At 41.8% G+C, this 21111-nt stretch overlaps 1 protein-coding gene across 1 annotated transcript in view; it reads right to left on the reverse strand.

Annotated features, from left to right (window-relative positions):
- Positions 1 to 4423: 4423 nt before the first annotated feature.
- The window catches only part of syt7b (synaptotagmin VIIb), a 365243-nt gene continuing 348555 nt past the window's right edge, over positions 4424 to 21111 (reverse strand). The window contains exons 10-12 of the mRNA XM_078221264.1: positions 17493 to 17607; positions 12399 to 12598; positions 4424 to 4679 (exon numbers count right to left, since the gene is read on the reverse strand). Coding sequence (XP_078077390.1) covers positions 4575 to 4679; positions 12399 to 12598; positions 17493 to 17607 — 420 coding nt within the window. The 3' untranslated portion in view covers positions 4424 to 4574. The remainder of the gene's footprint in view (positions 4680 to 12398; positions 12599 to 17492; positions 17608 to 21111) is intronic.

The raw sequence follows: 21111 nt of genomic DNA on the forward strand, positions 1-21111 counted from the left end.
TAAATTATACAGCATCCTTCCTCAAAAATAACCTTGATATGTAGGAGAGACAAGCAACAAAAATGATTCTAGGATACAAATGACAAAAATTAGATCTGTAGTAATTGGAAAAAGATTAATCCTGATAAAATATTTTAAAATGACAAAGCCTGATGAAGATTGATGTAACCAGGGTGGAGTGGCTGCCTTGAAAAGATGTGGGATTCTCATGAGGTAAAATGGCTGGGAGTGAGAACCAATAACATGCACGACGGAACAATTCATGGAAACACTTGACAAATCTCCAGATTTCCCATAATACCAATCCACACTTGGATATAACAATGTTACAGACTCTCAAAACATGTCAAGCCTCAAATAAAACAACAGAGTAAAGTCTTTCCCCGTACGGAGCAGCAACTTTGAGAAATGGGATTAATTACTTTCGGTGACAGCCTGTGGTGACTAACACCTTTTATAATGAGGGTTAAATGAATGTTTGGCTACAATAGGATTTGAAGACAAAACAGCCACCGTAGATGATCAAATGCAACATGGAAAGACTATGGTTTCAGTCATGTTATGACCATATGAATATAACTTTTGAAAAGTGTACTAAAATTGTTGGGTTAATCCTAGAATTTCACTAAATTGTGTCTTGTGGGAAGGAGTCAGAATATTTGCACAGTTTTCTTTTCTTGGAAGTTTTACCCATTCCTTTCAGTATATTCAGTCATTTGGAGTGAACCCCTATTGAGTCCATTCCTTTGAGCAGACTGCATCGACTGGGCTTCTACTGTTGCATAATTTATGTTCTTTTACTCTACAAATATTTGAGCTCATCTTTTCAAATCTCACTGCAATTGAATATAGTGCTGTTGTCTGGTTTACAAAGTAGGGATCAGGTACTGTGATGAAGGACAGCTAATTATTGATTAAAATATAATTGTTTTCAAAATACATTTAGCATTGAAATCTCAAATGCAAAGATGAAAAATATTAATAAGTATGACCACTTAGACACCTGTAGATATTGATTAATAAAACTAATAAAGTTTAAGCAACTCAGATCTGACCAGATCATCTTTGTTGAATTTCTATATCACCGAAGTATGGTGTTATCAGAAGATATCAAAGGTTTAGTGAAGATTTAACTTTTGAGTTGCTGCCAAAAAAGCCTGAAGAGTAACTATGGAATATATTATTGATACATCATTTAGTAAAGTAATAGTGTATCATCACTGATGCAGTATTGATAGGGCATTGCGGAATTATAGTCTTCATTGTCATGTTATTATAGAAAAATGCACCATTGAAGATGATCAGTAAGATGAGGAATGAGCTAATTGGAAATGTTTTAAAAACTCAATGTCGAAATTCTCAAGAGAAAATAATTGAAGAGTAATCACACACAAGGTTTAGTTGAGGGAAATCCTGAATATTACTTTAACGTAAGGTAACATACTGAGCAGAGATCATAAATATAAACCAATGAAAAAAAAGTTTCAAACAGATGGCAGAGAGATCTTCACACAAAGAGCGATAAATGTTTGGAACAATATATTGGGTAGAAGAGTAGCAATGTAACCTTTGGGGCATTTAAAATTTAGTTGATTTCTGGGACCGAAAAGTCTATAACCTAATTAATGCATTGCACACTCCCCCCTTAATTATCTTTTCCCTAGGCTACAGGGACTGAACTTCTTGTACCTCTCACCTTGCTCGTCTTCTACCTTGAATTACTTTTGTTGCTCTTTTAATTCTTCTTGGCAAGCTTAATGACCCTCGAGCATTGGACAATGCATGGCAACCAGAATTGTAATACTAAATGGATAAGCTTTTGTGAACTCTGTCTTTTGCTCATTCTTGAATCGATTTGGATATTTCTGGCTTTTTTCCTGTATCTTTCCAGAACATATTCATTAATAAATAGTTTTATTTGTTTTCCTCCCCAGGGTGCTGCTGGTTTATTGTAGAAGCATATTTGGCCAGAAGTGAAGACCCAATGACACCACTAGAATCTGTCAAAGAAATGCCCTAAGATAAAGCCAGGCTGCACTTAGTCCAACTTATCTCTGTTTAACACAGAGTGTAAGAACACAATGAGCTATACGACTCTGAATTACTATTTCCCTACTGCGGAAGATAGGCTAGCCTGTGGAGTGAAAATCAGGGCACATGGTGAACTTTCTGCCTTTTATTAAAATCCCTATTTTTAAACATAAAATTTAGTACATGACCAGAAATGGCATGTTAATGGTGTGGGATTGTTCACGGGAATTTTGATATAGAGTATTAACCTGTATTGAAAAGCATTCAGAGGAAATGGAGGTACTTCTAAAGGCTGGTGATTTAATGGATTGAGTGAGCAACACCATATATTTTAAGCTTCTCCAAAGCAAGGTGAGAACTAACATTATGAAGCTAGAGAGCAAGTTTTCTGCATGTGTATTCCTGATACAGAACTTCAACTAGCAGAAGTTGCTATCAACACATATCATGAAGCTTTTGACTATTAAAATGAATGGATAGAAAATCATGGTTTGTATGTCTACATTTTTCCAATATGCACAATGATAGAGGAGGTTCCATCTCAGGAATGTGCAGTCAGAAAACTTAACGTTTTAATGAAACCACAACTAGACTGAGCGAATCAATGTTGTGAGTGAAAGAAATTAAGTCCAGCACAGGGAAATGAGTAATCCAGTGAATTAAATGTTGGCCTTTCAACATGCATCCTGGGTTCAAATAAAACTCAGAGTGATAGGATAAAAGTCTCTCCTATCTATTCATTTAAGGGTCCATCATGTGAAGCAAGTTTAGGTTGTATTGATCTTATTGACATGGGATCATAGTACAAAATTTCATATAATATGAGGCAACAAATTGGCAATCCCACAGTCCATAAAAAAGACTCCCTCGTGAACATGCCAATGTGATTCCACAAACTATGGACAATTTTTTTGCTGTGGTCACTTGGTACAGTTGAGGGAATACTATACCTGAACGGTACCTTGATGACACAAGAGAATTGATGCCCAAAATGTAAGACTTTTCATTTCTCGGCACTAAAACAAAATTTACCAAAAAAAATGGAAAAAGTAGAGGAATGCTGTTGAAAAGTTGCTTTGTAAGCAGATCTATAATCGTAGCTGAGTAAAGAGTCTCCAACCTGCCCACTTTCCCATGACCTGCTCTCTGCTTGTTGTCACACTCTAATAGCAAGGCTTAAATTGAGAATTCACTGTCTGAGGAACTGGAGGTGTGACTCATGCCATAGCACCTCATGTAATTCACCAGTCTGCTATGATATTTAATAGAATAGTATACATTCTTTGTCTGTGCTTACTGCAATTCACCATTTACTGTCTCATGATGTAATGCTACATATCACCTCTTATTCGGACTGTGATTAGACCATTTTGACAACAGATATTAAATGAGCCAAAGGAATTATTTATTTTTTGAGAGCTTTAGATCTATGTTCGGTGCCCTTAAGGCTCCCACCCCAATTAAACTGTGCCAAATATGCAATAATGGCCATTTTGTACACAGCAAAACAATCTTACTTTACATATACCTGATTATAATGTAAAACTGCACAGCATTTGCATGGAAATTATCTAAACGGTTACGTTGGAGAATATTTATAGGAATGTTAATACAATATTTTAAAATTTCTATTAGTTGTCTTTCGGAATTCTAGGCCAATACTGTATGAACCACTAGGATTTTCTGCAAGAAATCCTTTGGGAATTTTGTTTGTTCCAATATGGTAGTTCTATAAGCCCTGGATAAAGAAGAACCAAGTTAAAATACTGTGTAAACCAGACATTGTCCACTTAAAAACCACCTCTAAAAATCCAAAATCCATTAATATCTTATTTTTCATAACCAAACTGTGCATTTTAAAAAGTGCAGAGAAAATCACCCATGCATTAAGGGCATGGCTGAGTACTTATTTTGTGTGCACAAAAACACACTTTATATAGTTACAGACACACGAACACACACAGAGAGACGCACACAGATTTTAAGTTCCTGTTTTTCTTGATTTTCCCTCCCCCCTCACTACTTTGACTGAGATAAGTGAAATGGGTGTCTTTAGAACCGCTGGCATCTACACCTGCACCGGAACACTACAAATGTCAGCTTGTTCCGGAAAAAAAAGTACAAGTTTGTTTTTTCGATGCAGCGACTTCCTTTACTACTGGAAGAACGGTTTGCTTTTTTTTGTCACACAGGAAAATAAAAACTAAAATCTAAGCCACGTGACAACTGGCCACAGACTCCTCAGACACAGAGAATGAATTATGCCACTACCAAAATATGTGGGGATTTTTAGGGGAGAGGGGAGGAGTGTTGAAGCACTGGGTGGATATGACCTCTTGACTAAAAAAAATGTTCCTGGCAGCTCAATGCTATTCAGTCCATGGCATATGGATTGGCTGCTGGGCTCCCAGAGTGTTGACTGAGTGATCCATGACTTCAGTCCACGTGCTTCATTGTGCATACTTAAAATGTCAAGGTTAATCAGATGTTGTCTTCTTGTCTTACGTCAGTTGTTTTTCCCTCTCTTTTGATTTGGTGAATAATCATGCCTTGAGTTGGTGCCATTGAGCCACAGCATGTCGTGGCCGCCCAATCATATCCTTCCAATGCTTGACTTCTCCAGGTCCACTCTTCCAAGACAAGTATATCTGGGGGAGACAAAAATCACGCGTCAGTTTCACGTTTTTAAACAGCAACTCATTTGTTTAAGTTCTAAATTTGATCCCTATTTGCTGAAAACATCGAGAAACATCTCCACATGCTGAGGCAAGAGTAAGGCAACCACTATTGAGGTTTTTAGATTGGAGACAGGACCAGCAGTGGCCTGATACGGTGACCCTTTTCTTTCAGCCTCTTCCTACAGAGAAATAAGACAATTGGTCCATTTTTCTGATCAAGAGCCAATGGAAATTGGACAGATACATTCAAAGTCACACAAGGCTGCTATTCACATTAAAGATGTTCATTTTGTGGATGGAAAGGTTTGCTTAGTTAGAGCTCTTACTGCACACATTGTATTCATAGGGATTAATAACAAAGTGGTTTAATGGACGATAATTACCATGTTAGTCTATTTGGCAGACTGGTGGCCGCCAGCCTTGCACAAATTTGGGCCGGATCATTTTAAACTGGAACATTTAAAATTAGGCCTGTGCTAAATCAAATGTCAAAGATATCTTTCTACATCCCTCTTTTCTCACTACACTGAAGGTTGAATTTAGAAAATTACAGGTGGAAATTTCCATTCCAGAGACGCAAGTGTGGTACTGGGGGGGTTTGGCCGCCCATTGCCTGCTGGGCAGTGCGGTGGGAAATCGCACATTTAAATGTCACATGAACACACTTTACGCCCACCAAAGTAATCAAAGACAACAGGGTGCAGCAGTCAGCAGGCTGCCTCCACCTTTGCCGTCAGGGATGCAACAAGACATAGCAGTAGGGTTAGAAAAACTTTGTGAGCCTCACATTCATGTGACGTGTCGCTGAATCATGATACGCACCCTTGAGTCCTCAGGGAGATGTGTCAAACACTTTACTGGAAGCTTATAAAATGTGTTAGTAACCTCTACTGGCTACCCATAGCCTTGGAGAGTTAGCTGTAATTGTTTCTAAAAATGAGATGGCTGTCTTCATTGATAATGTCAGTGCACAAGAAGCCATAAGGGTTTCTCTAACTAGGTGTGCATCTCAGTGTCTGCTAAACATTCCTCATTAAGGTTGTGAGAAATGCAAGAGATCCTTTGACATAGCAATTGCGCTGTTCTGCTGACTTCCACTTCTGAGCGCAGGGATACTGGGTTCACTACTGACCTTTCCAAAAGTTAAGATCTGGTGAGTCATGAGGATTCATGCTGAACTTACTCTCAATGTCACCATAAAGGCTCCATTGGCATGGTACTAAGGGAGAGAAGAAATGTAGCTGTGTCCCTTGTCTGTACCTTAATTCTTCTAGAAACTTGTGGTTATCAATGTGCCACAGGTCTGCCTTCCATGTCTTGCTTCTCCACATCATTGCTTCTTTGATAGCATCCTCACCTGCATGTTGATCCTCATCTCCCTCTTTAGGTTTCTGACCTTCCCACTCTTCTTCATCCGAGGAGCTCTCAGCCTCCTCCATGTTTCCCTCTGGAAAGGGATCCCCTCCCTTTGAAGCATCAAGTTGTGAAGGAAGCAACAGCCCACAATGCGGGCCACTCTCTGTGGACAGAACTGCAGAATCCCACCTGAGTGGGTTAAACATCGGAAATGCATATTCAGGATGCTAACTGTGGGCGGCATGGTAGCACTGCTGCTTCACAGCTCCAGGGACCTGGGTTCGATTCCTGGCTTGGGTCACTGTCTGTGTGGAGTTTGCACATTCTCCTCGTGTCTGCGTGGGTTTCCTCCGGGTGCACCGGTTTCTTCCCACAGTCCAAAGATGTGCAGGTTAGGTTGATTGGCCATGCTAAAAATTGCCCCCTAGAGTCCTGAGATGCGTAGGTTAGAGGGATTAGTGGGTAAAGATGTAGGGATATGGGGGTAGGGCCTGGGTGGGATTGTGGTCGGTGCAGACTCGATAGGCCAAATGGCCTCTTTCTGCACTGTAGGGTTTCTATGATTCTATTCTATGATCTATGGACATTTTGTTCAATGATGGATCGTGTCAAGCTATGGGCCAGATTTTATCTTGCCTCTGAGACACTCTCAGGCTGACACATGGGTGTTACGTGCCATCATTTGAGCAAGTACCTCTTATCCCCAAGCAGCCAGCCCTGTAATCGCTGAGGCCCTTCGAATATTTGAGGCACTTGGGAGTGTCTCAGGATGTATGAGTCATAAGAACTCCCAGATACAAGGCATAAATGTGCATAACATAGTTCTGATGATCACACACCAGTTTAGCATTCAGGGAATGGAAACCTTTCCTGTTAATAAACATCAGGGGCTGCTGCCATGGAGCTCTCAAAGCCACGTGTGTGCAATCAATTGCACAGTATACTCTTGGGAAGCCTGAGATTGCAGCAAACCCCAGAGATCCAGCAGCCCGGCTGGCTTCATCGAGCGGCAACCTCACATAATGACGAGCCTTACTGTAGAGGGCATCTGTCACCTCCTTGACACATTTGTGTGCTGAGGATTGAGATGCCGTATAGGTTCCCTGTGGATCTCTGAAATAATCTGCAGGCAAAGAAATTGAGAATGGCAGTGTCCTTCAAGGGTAAGGGCAGAGAATGTCTTCCCAGTCCATGGGGCATTGGATCTTCCCGCAGAATGTGGCAGATATGATCCATCCCTGGACAAGCACAGACTAGTGCAGCATTGTCTTGCATTCATCTCCAGATGGGAAAGTCTTCTTCAGTAGATCCTCAGTTGTGAGAGTCATCTTCATGGGATGGGTCTAATTTCCTCATCCTCTTGTTCTTATCAGGGCCACCCTACACTATGGACCTCATGCCAGGCCTCCTCCCAAAACTTGGCTAGTCAGCATCAGGCCCTTCTGCTTAATCAGCTCACTGCCATCTATAAGGCAGCATTGAGCGTAGGCTCCATTACTCAATCCTCCTTTTCCCTGTGGACTGATAGATGTAACAGATTAATGAATAACCAAGATACCAACCCTGATACCTGAGGTTGGAAGAGGTTTGGATGCATTCATGAAATGTGTCACCTTACAAAAGCACTCCAGCAATCTCTGATCTGGTACAGTGATTAAGCTCTACTTGCACTTCAGCAATGACCGAATGCCCTCTGACCTGTTACCATGCCAATTGGAGAAAGCACATCAGAGGTTTTCATTGATGATCTGGCAGGTGCAGCAGCCATGCTTCCCTAATGGTTGCCTGAATTTTCCATTCTCACATACATCTCTGTTAATACCCAAATGAAGCCAGTGGCTCCTGCAGTCTCCCATTAAAGTGCAACAAAAGACAGTGGCTCCAATTGCACCTTCTCAAGGAATTCTTCCTCTTTTCTCTCAGCTCTGACTCTGTTTCAATGTTGAGACTCAAGGCAGTTCAAGGGTGCCTCTGAAAGGGCCCTGGAGACCCGCTGTGGACTCCTTCCACATTGCCTCAGACCCCTCCTTGCAGAATCTTTTCCAGTTTCAGTTTTAATAATCCCTGGCAGTGTCCTAGTCCCTCCAGTCTTCCTGGAACCTCAGGATCTCCCTCCAGTTATTCTCCAGCCTTCCCAGGTAATCCTGGACCTCGCTATAACTGTGGTGGACATTCCAGTCCTCCCCACTGAACCCATCACTGTTGATGTCCCTGTACCCCATGTGAACCTCACCCCTCCCAATCTTGAGGCTATGTGCACAGTCACATATTGAGAAGAATCCCCCCGGGAGACCTTTGAATAACAACCCACTCCTTTACTACCTTTTCCCATTTAAAAGCTGTAATTGCCTCCCCTAACCATGACTATCACATCTGCAGCCCAGTTACAAGCCAGACAAAGCAGTGGCCACTGACTGTAAGACAATGACCACATCCAACACACCAACCTGTGCCTTATCCCTAGTCCTCCTTGGAGAGGGTCTATGATGTGTGTGCCATGCATAGCCCTGCATCATGACCCACAAAGCTCAGGATTGTCTTTAGTCTCTCACTCTGATTATAAGGTTAACAGATACCCAGGATCTGCCTTCAGTCTCCCATTCTGACCTCTTAGTCCCAGACCAGAGACTATGACTGTCTTTCAATGAGCTTTCCCATTCCTTCATGACTGATCATATGATCACAACACCAGCTCCCTTCCACCCACGCCACCTCCCCCTGCCATCGAGTCTCTGTGCAACCCATCTTTTTTCTATCACGCTAACACAATCCACCCAGCCTACCCTATTACCCTATTCCGGAGTCACGTCCATCCGCTCCCATTCATATTGTTCGATTCCCATCCACCATCTTCTGTGTCTGAGCTTTAGTCTTCCACATCTAGCTCCAGCTTCCCCATCCTCTGTCTCCACCCCCCCCCCCCCCCACCACTGCAACTCCACTGTCCCTCACATCTTTGTCATCCTTGTCCTTCACTAACTCCACCATACCTCATTGATCCCCATGTCTCTATTGTCCTTTTCACCATCCATGTCACAAGTTGTAATGCTGGTTTCAGAGTGCATCTCTGTCCAAGACCCGCAGCACACATCGAGTGCTGTCCTCCCGGAGTATGGAAGCACCCACTATGAGCGGACCAATCTTAGACCCCCATCACTGTGGTGTCACACTGGCATTGCTCAGAACCAGGAGCAGCGCTGTTACAGGTAGGCTTTGAATGTTGCACTCATCTCAAAGTCACGAGTGAAGTGAGGGTTCACAGCTGCACACTACTCATATCTGGTTGAGATTTAGACTCACTGGAGAATGTGATTCAGGTGAGTTGGTTTTAATGAGTATTCATAACATGCTAATGCACGTTCCCAATATGGATCAGCGGAAACTGCATCCTTCATATAAGCCCACCATGAAAGTGATGAGGGGAAAATTCCAAATTAATTTCCAATTGGCGAGATTCCAACATTTGGCCTCTCTCTGAATTTTCTGCTCCCACCTGCCATGAAACATGCCGCTGGAAAGATCAGAGCATTCCACAGTGTTGAGTCCATGCTGGAATTAGGGAGGTGCTGTCTATGGGAAACCTTCACCCCCGTAGGTGGGAATAAAGGATTTCATGGCATCTCTCCCAGTATCCTTGCCTGTACTTATCCCCCATCCAACACAAGTGAAATGGATCATTCAGAAATCAACTTATTGCTATCTGTTGGACCTTGCTGTGTCCAGGTTGGCATACAGTAACAGTGATGGTGTCACTAGTTCAATAGAACATGGTACAGGATAGGGTGGTGGATCTAATTTATGGATAAGTAGAAATCTATGGACGGTGAAAGATAGGCAGCTGTTCAATACAACATTGGTGAGTTTTATGGTGACAAAGGCATGGATAAAGGTTTCAGTGAAAGATTACCTTAGGCAGGGGTGGAAGTTAAATTAATTGTGTTTTTTTGGGGGGTAAAAAGTATATTGGTTCGGAAACAAAAACAGAAAATGCTGGAAAATCTCAGCGGGTCTGACAGCATCTGTGGAGATAGAATAGAGCTAACGTTTCGAGTGAGGTTGACCCCTCGTCAGAGCTGGTAGGTTCAGAAGGTCAGTCTGAAATTGAATAGGATGCTGACTGGTTCAGTCTGAGATAATAGCTGAGGAGGGGCATGGAATCAATCCTCCCAATGTTGAACTAGATCTAATGGTGGTTCCTCTAAGGCTGGACAAGTATTCTGACAATGCTGAGTCAGCGGAGAGGTGAGGAAGGTGGTGAAGAGGTAGAATTGGGTGTCAGCAATGTACATATGGAAGATGATCCATTTTCTTGAATTATGTCACAAAGGGCAGCGCATGAATTAAGAAGAGGTGGGAGCTGAGACAGCTCATCACTACATTCTCAAGGGCAGTTAGGGATGGGCAAAGTTAGCGATGCCAATATCCCATGAATGAATATTGAAAAAAAAGAGTAAACAGTGAGGGGATGGAAACAAAACCTAACAGCAAGCATTCTCTGGCTACCATTGTACAGATAAGTAGTACAGATAACAATGGAACCAAGTGAGGGCAACCCCACCAAGCTGAAAAAAAAGGAAAAGCACGAGGAATAATGGATGGTCAACAGGGTGGAAGGTAGCAGAGGCAAAGGAGAACAAGTAAACAAAAATGCACTGTAGTCACCAATGATGTCACTTGTGACTTGAGGCTATTTTGGTGCTGTGACAGGGATGAACATCTGATTGGTGAGATTTAAATACAGTGTTGTAAAAGATGGTCACATGCTTCGAAGATGACAACATAATCAAGAACTTTGGAGGGGAAAGGAAGTTTGTAGGTGGAGCAGTTATTTACAAGGCCTGAGGGCTCGAGGATGGATTTTTCTGAGAACGGAGTGATGACACTGATTTTGATGCCAGAAACTGAAATTATTTCCCATGCTTCTTTGAGTTATGGTAAAGTTTCCATTTTAATGTCCTCAACAGCTCAGAATGTTCCAACTGTGATGGATTTGCCTGGTAACAACAAGACCCAGAATTAACAAAGAGAATGATAGGATGCAATCTACCCAGGAACAACGGAGAATCTGCCAGCAGCCCACATTCAAAGCGGCTGATGAGATGCATCCTTTTTCCAGTGATGTGATTAGCAAACATCTGGATAAGATCAGATGTAAATGGCCGTGTCATCAGGAAGTAGTTTACCGAGATATCTGTGAGATTAGGGGAGGCATACAGATACTAATATTTGAGGGTCCATGAATGTAGGAGAGACAGACAGCCCCATGTACGGTGGGCAGAATCAAAGAGAGCCGAGGTATAATTGACAACTCCTGCAGATCGTTAAGCAGACACCTTTGTAAAGGCAGTTTACCTATCTTCACTGAACCAGGCAAAGATGATTCCTAGACTGGATCATCCTCCCTGTATTGTGTGGTAACTATAAGCTGGATTTGGCTTATAGATTTGTTTAAGGTGGATGCTGTTTGGGAACAGGGAAATCTTACTGAGTTCGGGTATTGGGAATAAAGTTTGGAATAAGGGCTATTTCTAGGGGCGGCACAGTGGTTAGCACTGCTGCCTCACAGCGCCAGGGACTGGGTTCGATTCCCACCTTGGGTCATTGTTTGCACATTCTCCCCATGTCTGCGTGGGTTTCTCCGGGTGTTCTGGTTTCCTCCCACACTCCAAAGATGTGCGGGTTAGGTGGATTGGCCATGCTAAATTGCCCCTTAGTGTCAGGGGGACTAGCTAGGGTAAATGCATGGGGTTATGGGGATAAGGATTGGGTGGAATTGTGGTCGGTGCAGACTCAATGGGCCAAATGGCCTCCTTCTGCACTGTATGATTCTATAATTTTAGATAAAACTGTGTGTATGTGTATTACTCCAGGATTTAAATGTCTTATTGAATTATAGTCCTGTTTATGTGTATTTGTCTTTTCCTCCTATTAATACATTGCCATTAGTAATTGGTACACTACAACTGGGCTGCTTATTCTCTTGGGTGGTTTCATGTGACTCCTCACACAGTTTCAAAAAACAGTAATATACACCACCACAAACCGATGTCTCACGTTGAGATGTCCTCGCAGATTACATCAGTGTGGTTCATGACGCAACTTGTAAGAGAAGCATTGACAAATTACATAGATTATTAAATTGTAATCGAATTGGTCACATTAAAATGATGCACACTGGTTCCGGGACATCAGTGGTTTTCTCACTGTGAGGTTGAGAAACAGCTCATTGGATACACTTTTACCCACTTCATGTGAAGCCAAGACTGTGACGTCAATCTTAGAACCCAGTTAAAAGAATACATCAATTAACATCAATTGGTATTTTGTACGAACCTTTCCAATAACATCGTTTCTGCTCAGCTTGTCTTTATCCATCACAGTGATAATAATAGTTGTCTCTCGCAATATCTCCGTCGGTACATCGAACACAAAAGACTCATTAAAGATGGGGTTTAAACACCTCTTCATCACAACTGTCTTCTTCTTCTCCACTTTCTTGTCTTTGTACATGAGCCAAACTTTGACATACGGATCTGCAAGAAAGGCAAACCATAAAGGACACAAAGTAATTAGTCTCAATTATTTATCTTGGTAATAGTCAAAACATGGCATCTGTATTGAGTGCTGATGTTGTCTTCTTGATATAGCAATTGAGGAAAACAAACATAATACTGAGGAAATGCATTCAAAATCAGAGCAGTATGACCTGTTCCTTCATAAATGAAAAGTGCATCCAATTATATTAAGCAAAGTAAAGGGAACCTCTCCTTCACATCGGGGGTCTATGTTAAACCCAATTGGGATTAATAAGATTGTTTATGTTGAATGCCATTGCTTAACGAGTCTAGCAGCAATGAATTTGGACTATCTCAGCCCAGTGTTGGTAGTTTCGAAATCATTCATTTTAGTGTGACTGGGACCATGTGGAAAAAAAAGTACATAAAGTCAATCATCTCCAGGGTAAAAAGGAGGGTACTGGTAAGACAGTAAAATAAAAAAAATATACACTGAGCAGTCTCGAGTCGCTCATGCCGGCAAGAGAAATGGTGGGTCATTTAGGATCGTTGGGTCCTTTCGTTGAAGAAAATGAATCATGGAGTTCCTATGTAGAGTGATTTCAGTACTTTGTACAAGCAAATAAAATTGCAAACAAGTTGCTCGTTCAAGCTTTTCTCAGTAAAACCATCACCAGAGCTTGATTCATCGAGCAAAGCCAGGCACCAAAACTTACAATGACCTGGCAAAGATCCTTAAAGAGCATTACCCTCCAAAGCCACTGATCATCATGGAATGGTTCATATTCCACTGAAGATATCAAATGGAAGGCGTAAGCATTGCTCAGTTTGTAGCAACCTTAAAATGGCTGGCACAACATTGTGAGTTTGGTGAGTCATTAGAAGTTACTCTTTGAGATTGTCAAGTTTGTGTCCTCCAAAATGAAACTATCCAAAAAAGACTGCTTAACAATGTGCTTTGACTTGGGCGGCATGGTGGCAGCACTACTGCCTCTCAGCGCCAGAAACCCAGGTTCAATTCTGGCCTTGGGTGACCGTCTATGTGGAGTTTGCACGTTCTCCCTGTGTCTGTATGGGTTTCCTCTGGGTGTTCCGGTTTCCTCCCACAGTCCAAAGATGTGCGGGTCAAGTGGCTTTTTTCTGCACAGAAGGGATTCTATGGACTTGAAAGACAGCAGAGAAATCGCAGTGCCAATGCAACAGGCTGTTAAAGGGCTTCACCATTTGGTGCAGGAAAGAAGATCCACAAGTTGGGAACTGCCCATAAGAAGTCAAAACAGCACAAGCATGTCACAGGTGTGCCAAAATGGGCCAGTCAGCGAGTGAATGCTGGAGCAAGGATAGTCAATGCAAACATTGTGGCAAAATGGGTCACATTGTAAAAGCTTGTTGGGCTAGACCAGATTCCCTTGAGAAAAATGTTAAGAAGAAGAATCTGGGCACCTTCAAGAAGAACAACAAATTGCATTCTACAAAAATAACTTACAACATGGAAGAAATAAATTATGACTGTGAGGAGGATGTCCAAAAATATGATGAAGAGCTCCAACTGAACGTCTGATCCATACAGGGTGATCCTTAACTGGAATCTCATAGATTCTGGGTGATTCCAAAGTTTAGTGCACAATCGTTAAGATGGAGATGGAGATTGATATTGATGCTGCTGTATCTTCAATCCCTGAGACTACATTCCCACAAAAGCTGAAGCATCTCCCTTTAAAACTAGCTGATGTGATTTTATCGCGCCGATACAAGGTTACATCATGGTCAACATAGTGTCGGGTGGACAGACAGCAGAACTGCCTCTCCATGTGGTCCATGGTAATTTTCCAGCTCTATTTGAAACATCCTGGTTGGAGAAGATAAAGCTTAACTAGAGTGCTGTCAACACACTGGTTGATGTCAAAACAGACCTACAGCACCTTCTGGATAAATATAAGAATGTGTTTGAGGAGACATTTGGCTCAATGAAGGGAATTCAAGTGAAACTCAACATAAAGCCCAATAGTCAACCAAAAAGTCTCAAAGCATGAGCAGTGCCATATGTAATTTGTCCGAAGGTCAAATAAAAATTAGTATGACTTATTAACACTGGTGCGTTAGGGCAGGTTACAATGGGTGACTGAGCTGTCCCCATTAAACCTGTCATAAAATCAAATGGTTTAGTTCATATTTGTGGTGAGTTTAAAACAACCATAAATCCGGTGTTGTGTGCTGATCAATATTCGCTTCCTTTAATTGAAGTTTTGTTTAGTAGGTTATCAGGTAGCCAGAAATTCAGCAAGATTGATCTTTCACAAGCATATTTTTAGGTGAGTGTAGCCGCTGAAACTCAACCATTGCTTATCATTGTTACTCAAAAGTCTTTTTTGTTATAAAAGATTGCCTTTTGGAATAACATCCGCACCAGCCCTATTCCAAAGATCGCTGAATCAGATTTTAAGTAGTCTCTCTGGTGTACAAAGTTACCTGCATGATATTCTAATTACAAGTCCAGTGAACAGGAATAATTTAGAAGCAACATTGGAATGTCTTCAAGCAGGTGGTTTGCATATCAAGAAAGAAAAGTGTGCTTTTTTTCAAGATGTCAGTACAGTGTTTGGCCTACAAAAAGACCAACATAAAGCACCTAAAAAGATGGATACTATTTTAGAAGCACCACATCTGACGAATGTGACACAATTGATGTCCTTTTTAGAATTAGTAAATTATTATGGCAAATTTGTTCCTAACTTAGCTACATTAATGAAGCCATTGCATTATTTACTGTGTGTGAAACAATCATGGAACTAGGGAACAGAATGTGAGAATGTATACAAGGATGTCAAAGCTGCTTTGCAGAAGTCTGAAGTATTGGTTCATTTTAATCCAAAGCTACTATTACTGCTTGCTTGCGATGCTTCACCTTATGGAGTGTGGGATATTTCGCATATTGTACCTTTGGGAGAAGAAAGGCCAATAGCTTTTGCTTCATGTCCTCTGATTTTTACTGAATCTAACTATGCTCAGCTAGAAAAAAGAAGCCTCGAGTATAATTTTTGGTGTATGAAGGTTTCATCATTATTTATATGGTCACCGTTTCACATTATTGATTGATCATTGACTCTTAACTATTATTTTTGCACCGTATAATGACATACTATCGTTAGTTGCTAGCCGATTGCAAAGATGGTCACTGATCTTATCTGCATGCTCCTACAATATAAAGCATCATCAATCAGAGTGTCATGCTAATACTGGTGCATTGACATAATTACCTTTATCTATTGAGCAGATGTCACCTACTAGGTTTGCTAATGTTCTTTATTTTTTGCTGGTAGATCATTTGCTTGTGACAGCTTCTCAAATTCAGAGACATAATAGAAATGATCTTGTGATGGGAAAGATGATGGATATGGTATCGAAAGAAATGATTGCGTCCTGATTTGAAACCATATGTGTCAAGAAAGCTCGAGTTGACTGTTCAAGGTTAGTATCTATTGTAGGAAATACCTAGGTGATCATTCCTTCTAATTTGCCTGGAAGAGTTCTTGAACAACTACAAGAAGGACATCCTGGTCTTGTCCGGATGAAGGAATTATCATACCACAATACTTATCCAGATTGATTTACAATATCCTTCCATTTCTGTTAAATTACAGACGATTTACTTCCTGCGTTATTATACACTGGGTTGGATTTTACAGCCACAAATTGGGTGGGCTGCCCATCCGCCCCCTCACGCTTAGGTAAAATATGATATGCAGGCATCAGGTTGGTAACACAACATCATCCTGCCAGTCTCCCGATAATAAAGCAAGCAAGCATGTCGAAAGCAGAAGCTCGCTCACCCTTTTGAGAAAAACAATTAGCAAGCTATTGAGCTCATTAAAAAAAACGGACCAATTTTCCATCGCCCACTCCATTTTTTGCTGGTGGCATAGGGTGCGAATTACACCAGGTATGAGAAGGTGGCACAAAGGTGAATGAAAAAGCCTGCATATGGGACCATGACTGCATGTGGCAGCAGAGACTGCTGCTCATAGTGGTAGCTTTTGTCTGTTCCTAGACTTTATTTGTTCATAGAGAATTATAGAATCATAGAATCCCTACAGTGCAGAAAGAAACCATTCAACCCATCAATTCTGTACCAACAATACCCAGGCCCTTTCCCCATAACCCCACGTATTTACCTGGCTAACCTCCCTGACACTATGACCAATCAACCTAACTCACATATCTGTGGAATGTGGGAGCAAACCGGAGGATCTAGTGGAAATCCACACACCCACGGGGAGAACGTGCAAACTTCACGTTACCCGAGACAGACAGTTACCTGAGGCTGGAATTGAACCTGGGTCCCTGGTGCTGTGAGGCAGCAGTGCGAACCGCTGTGAGGCAGCAGTGCGAACCACTGTGCCTCCGTGCCGCCCATTTATAGGTTGACATAACAATTAAAGAGAGAGTGAGAGGGAAAGAAGCCTTTAAATTGGTGGCTGGAACCAACTTTAGGTTCACGACCCATCTCCTTTCTTGCTGGATGTCCCACTTCAGACACAAGACTGGACTGAAGCCCCCTTCACAATCCTAATTGGTCAGTATTTCTGTTGGTTGACCACAATTTAGGCAGCCAGTGTTTGACTTGATGTGTTGAAGTGGCAGGGCTGGGAGCAAGCTGACCACAAACTTCCCATTCCACCTCTCTTGCCCTGCTGGAAACCGTAAAATCCAGCTCATTGAACTTTGTACATTGATTTCTTATTGACAAGTACACCCTCTGGATCGATAGTGGTGAAGTTATGAAGGATTGAAATTGAATTTTATCTCATGTGATTACAATAGAGTACACAACAATTGGTCACATTAGGACAATACATCCTCTTTATAATTGAAACTCAACACACAATACTCAGCATAAATATCTTTCACCTACCTGATGTGCCTCCTATGTCCATGGCTTTCAGATTCCTTGCCTTTATAATGTTCACAGTGATTGTATTGGCAGTTGGATTATAACACAATGACAAGAGAAGTTCTCCTCGACTCCCCTGAAATAACAAAATCCAAGTTATTCTTATTAAGACTCACATCTGAAATATCCATGGGACAAAGGCACCAGGGAAGTAGTTAAAATATTTAACTTTCTCTCTTTGGGTTAAAATATTTATCCTGACACTAAGATTTTGATAATACTGCTAATTTTTAGGTTCGTATGTTGAAGTAAATTATGAAATTTATCTAGATCGTCTTTCAAACAGTTCAGTTTGAAGTTCTGCTCGTGGACCAATTAACAGTTACGGCAGTTGTCTGGGAGGAACTGGTGTTGATGGCTTAATTACTTTAAAGTTGGTTAGGGTTCAAAGAATTACGCTGTGTAATTGAAGGCTTCTTTGTCAACTTTGAAGAAATAATCAAAAGGTTTGAGCTCAGCAGCTTGGTGTCATATCTTTAAGCAAGGGCTGTGTGCTTCGAGTTTTAGTTCAGTAAATGCCTTCATTGGTTAACTATATACGTAGGATAGAACATCCGTATTAGAGGAAAACCTTCCTTTGCTGACATTATTAACGTTTGTTCTTAATGGCTTAAACATCCATGGAATGTGTTGATGTGAATTGTTTATAATAGGTTGCATTATTGATAAGAAGATGCAACATTGTTTGACCACTGATCTGCATCTACTAGGATGTGTCATTTGTTCACAATGGAATGTACCTCTGGGGAGCCAGAGGGATAGGCATTTCTCTTCAGTCTACATGACTCTAGTTACAGGGGAGGTGTTACACCAGATGACCCTCAGCACAAGCTAATGACAGGGAGGCAATTTGGATTATTTCCAAATACGGAATGAGGAACAGTCAGAAGTAGCGATAAAAGTTGGAAAAGCAAAGTATTTGTTGATACAGTTTCATCACAGAATCTGTAGTATGATTCTTCTGAGGCACAGTTCCACATATCACTTCAGAGATGGAAGAAGAAAGGCATCACCTCTGGAGACAGGACTCAAGGAATCTTAGGGCTTTGAGGAATAAGAAACTTCCATGTTATCTTCACTTTTTTTTGTCAAGTACATGCAATATCTTGCTTAATAAATTCAACTTGATTAATAAATACTAGTTATTGCACCTTGTTAGGTCAGGCATAACTGAGGATTCCATTGTTAAAAATTAATTCAGAACTTAGATATTTGAAATAAAAGGATTTTTAAATCTCAAAATCTCTAAACCTGAAGTGTTATAATTTTTTAAGTCAATGCTATAGTCGTTTACATTTGTCATCAGAATCCTGAACTAAGACTTGAATTTTGTTCCCAGCTGTCCATTGCATTGTGAACATTGTGGCCGGAATTCTCCCAACAAAATTCTAAGTGTTGAATTCGCAAGAAAACTGGAGTAATTCATGCTGGTTTTTTTCATGCGAGTTCAGACTAGAATCTCTCTCACTTTGTGCACTGCAGAGGCCATGAGCGTGAATTTCATTATAAATCAGTGGGCCTATTCACATCTGGGCGCGCAGTGGGCCCAAACTTTCAGCCTCCCATTTGCTTGATCACGGGCCAGCCAGGGAACCCCACAATGCTGTCCTCCCAACCCTCCCACGGCCTGATCGTGGCGGCCCCCCCCAACCCCGACCATTCCAGGACCAGCTACCCCATCCCCCGTCCTGACCCGCCCCAATCTCCACCCTCCACCCAGCCTGCCCCGATCACTGGCCTCCCTCCTACCCAGTGCCTTCTGACCCCCCCGGGGGCTCCGATTGCCTCCCCCACCCCCCACTCCAGTGGGGTCGGGCTGCTAGCTCCCCAAAAGTAGGGAGCTACTGTAATCCCCAACGGAGTGAAACACTGGCGGGGGGGGGGGAAGGCTAGCGGGCCCGGAGACTTCAGTCCGGGGCCCGCTAATTACATGAAAATTAGATTTAAATGAAGATTTAAATTACTTACCTGTCTCCTGCTAGTTTCCAGCGCAAATCTGATGGCGCTGGAAATCCGGCACCGGGAGACGCGGCAGGAAGGCATGCGTGAATCCTACACATGCCTGGCTGCAAGATTCTCCCAGCCCGCTGCACTAGAAAATTAGTGCGGTGAGGTGGGAGAATTGCCTCCCCCCACCCTCCAGTGATAGGGTGGCACGGTGGCACAATGGTTAGCACTGCTGCCAATCAGTGGCAAGGACCCAGGTTCAATTCCCAACTTGGGTCACTGTCTGTGTGGAGTCTGCACGTTGTCCCTATGTCTGCATGGGTTTCCTCTGGGTGCTTGGGTTTCCTCCCACAGTCCGAAAGACATGCTGGTTAGGTGCATTGGCAATGATAAATTCTCCTTCAGTGTTGGATTGTGGCGACTGCGGGATTTTCACAATAACTTCATTGCAGTGTTAATATAAGCCTACTTATGACACTAACAAATCAACTTTAAATTTCAAAACTTTAAACTTCACAGATATTTTAGTTTCAGGCTGCTTATCACAGTGGGCATTTGTGCATTTTGTATTGGTGGTGATTAGTGATGTCCTTGCTGAAGGATTAAATAACTTCAATATAAACGCTGCAAACTTATTGACTTTCCAATTTTTCAATTAGTCAAAGAGATCTGCAACATTCACAAACCAGTGAATATGTGAACAAGAATTACAGCTTCTCCGCCATTGCAATGCTCATTCAGTAGTAAGCTGAAGCCCCAGACTAGATTTTGAGCTGGAGGTCTGCTATGTGGCTCAAAATCAATTTCTGATCCAGAAGTGACAGTGCTATCTGCCAAGGGACGAATGATGTATGAAAGAGAATTTTATAGTGAGGGGAAAGACATATGATTACTTCACCAGGGAGATAACCAGAAGCAAAATCTGCTATAGGTGCCTTGAGTTATGAGAGTCTCAGTGTGAAGGTGAGAATTAAATCTATTTTCATAGGTGAGAAAAGATTGAAAAGGGTAATGACCTAGTCCTTCAGTTACTGAAAGGAAGAGATGGTACAAATAAATGGTAGCAGTTCTTGCAATTTAACCAACATTCGCAGAGTTAGACATGAAAACTAAATTTATAAAAACTTCAAGTGAGTCCAGAAATTAGAAGAAATTATGTTCATTCACGGATTAGAAAGAAAATTTATTAGAATGAACACATCAAAACATTTTAAAGCATTCCAAACAGTCCACGGAATGTTATGTCGGACAATATGAGAGATATTCTATGGCAGAAATAATTATGAGAGGAATCTTTTTATTTGGGACATGGGTGTCGCTGGCTGGCCAGCATTTATTGCCCATCCCTAGTTGCCCTATGGAGGGCAGTTGAGAGTCAACCACATTGCTATGAATCTGGAGTCACATGTAGGCCAAACCAGGTAAGGATGCAGATTTCCTTCCCTAAAGGACATTAGTGAACCAGATGGGTTTTTCCGACAATCAACAATGGTTTCATGGTCATCAGTAGGTTCTTAATTCCAGATTTTTTTTATTGAATTGAAATTCCACCATCTGCTGTGGTGGGATTTGAACCCAAATCCCCAGACTGAGTTTCTGGATTAATAGTCTAGCGATAATACCACAGGGCCAT

This window comes from Mustelus asterias, chromosome 9, assembly GCF_964213995.1.
Source record: "Mustelus asterias chromosome 9, sMusAst1.hap1.1, whole genome shotgun sequence".
In the NCBI taxonomy this organism is placed as follows: Eukaryota; Metazoa; Chordata; class Chondrichthyes; order Carcharhiniformes; family Triakidae; genus Mustelus; species Mustelus asterias.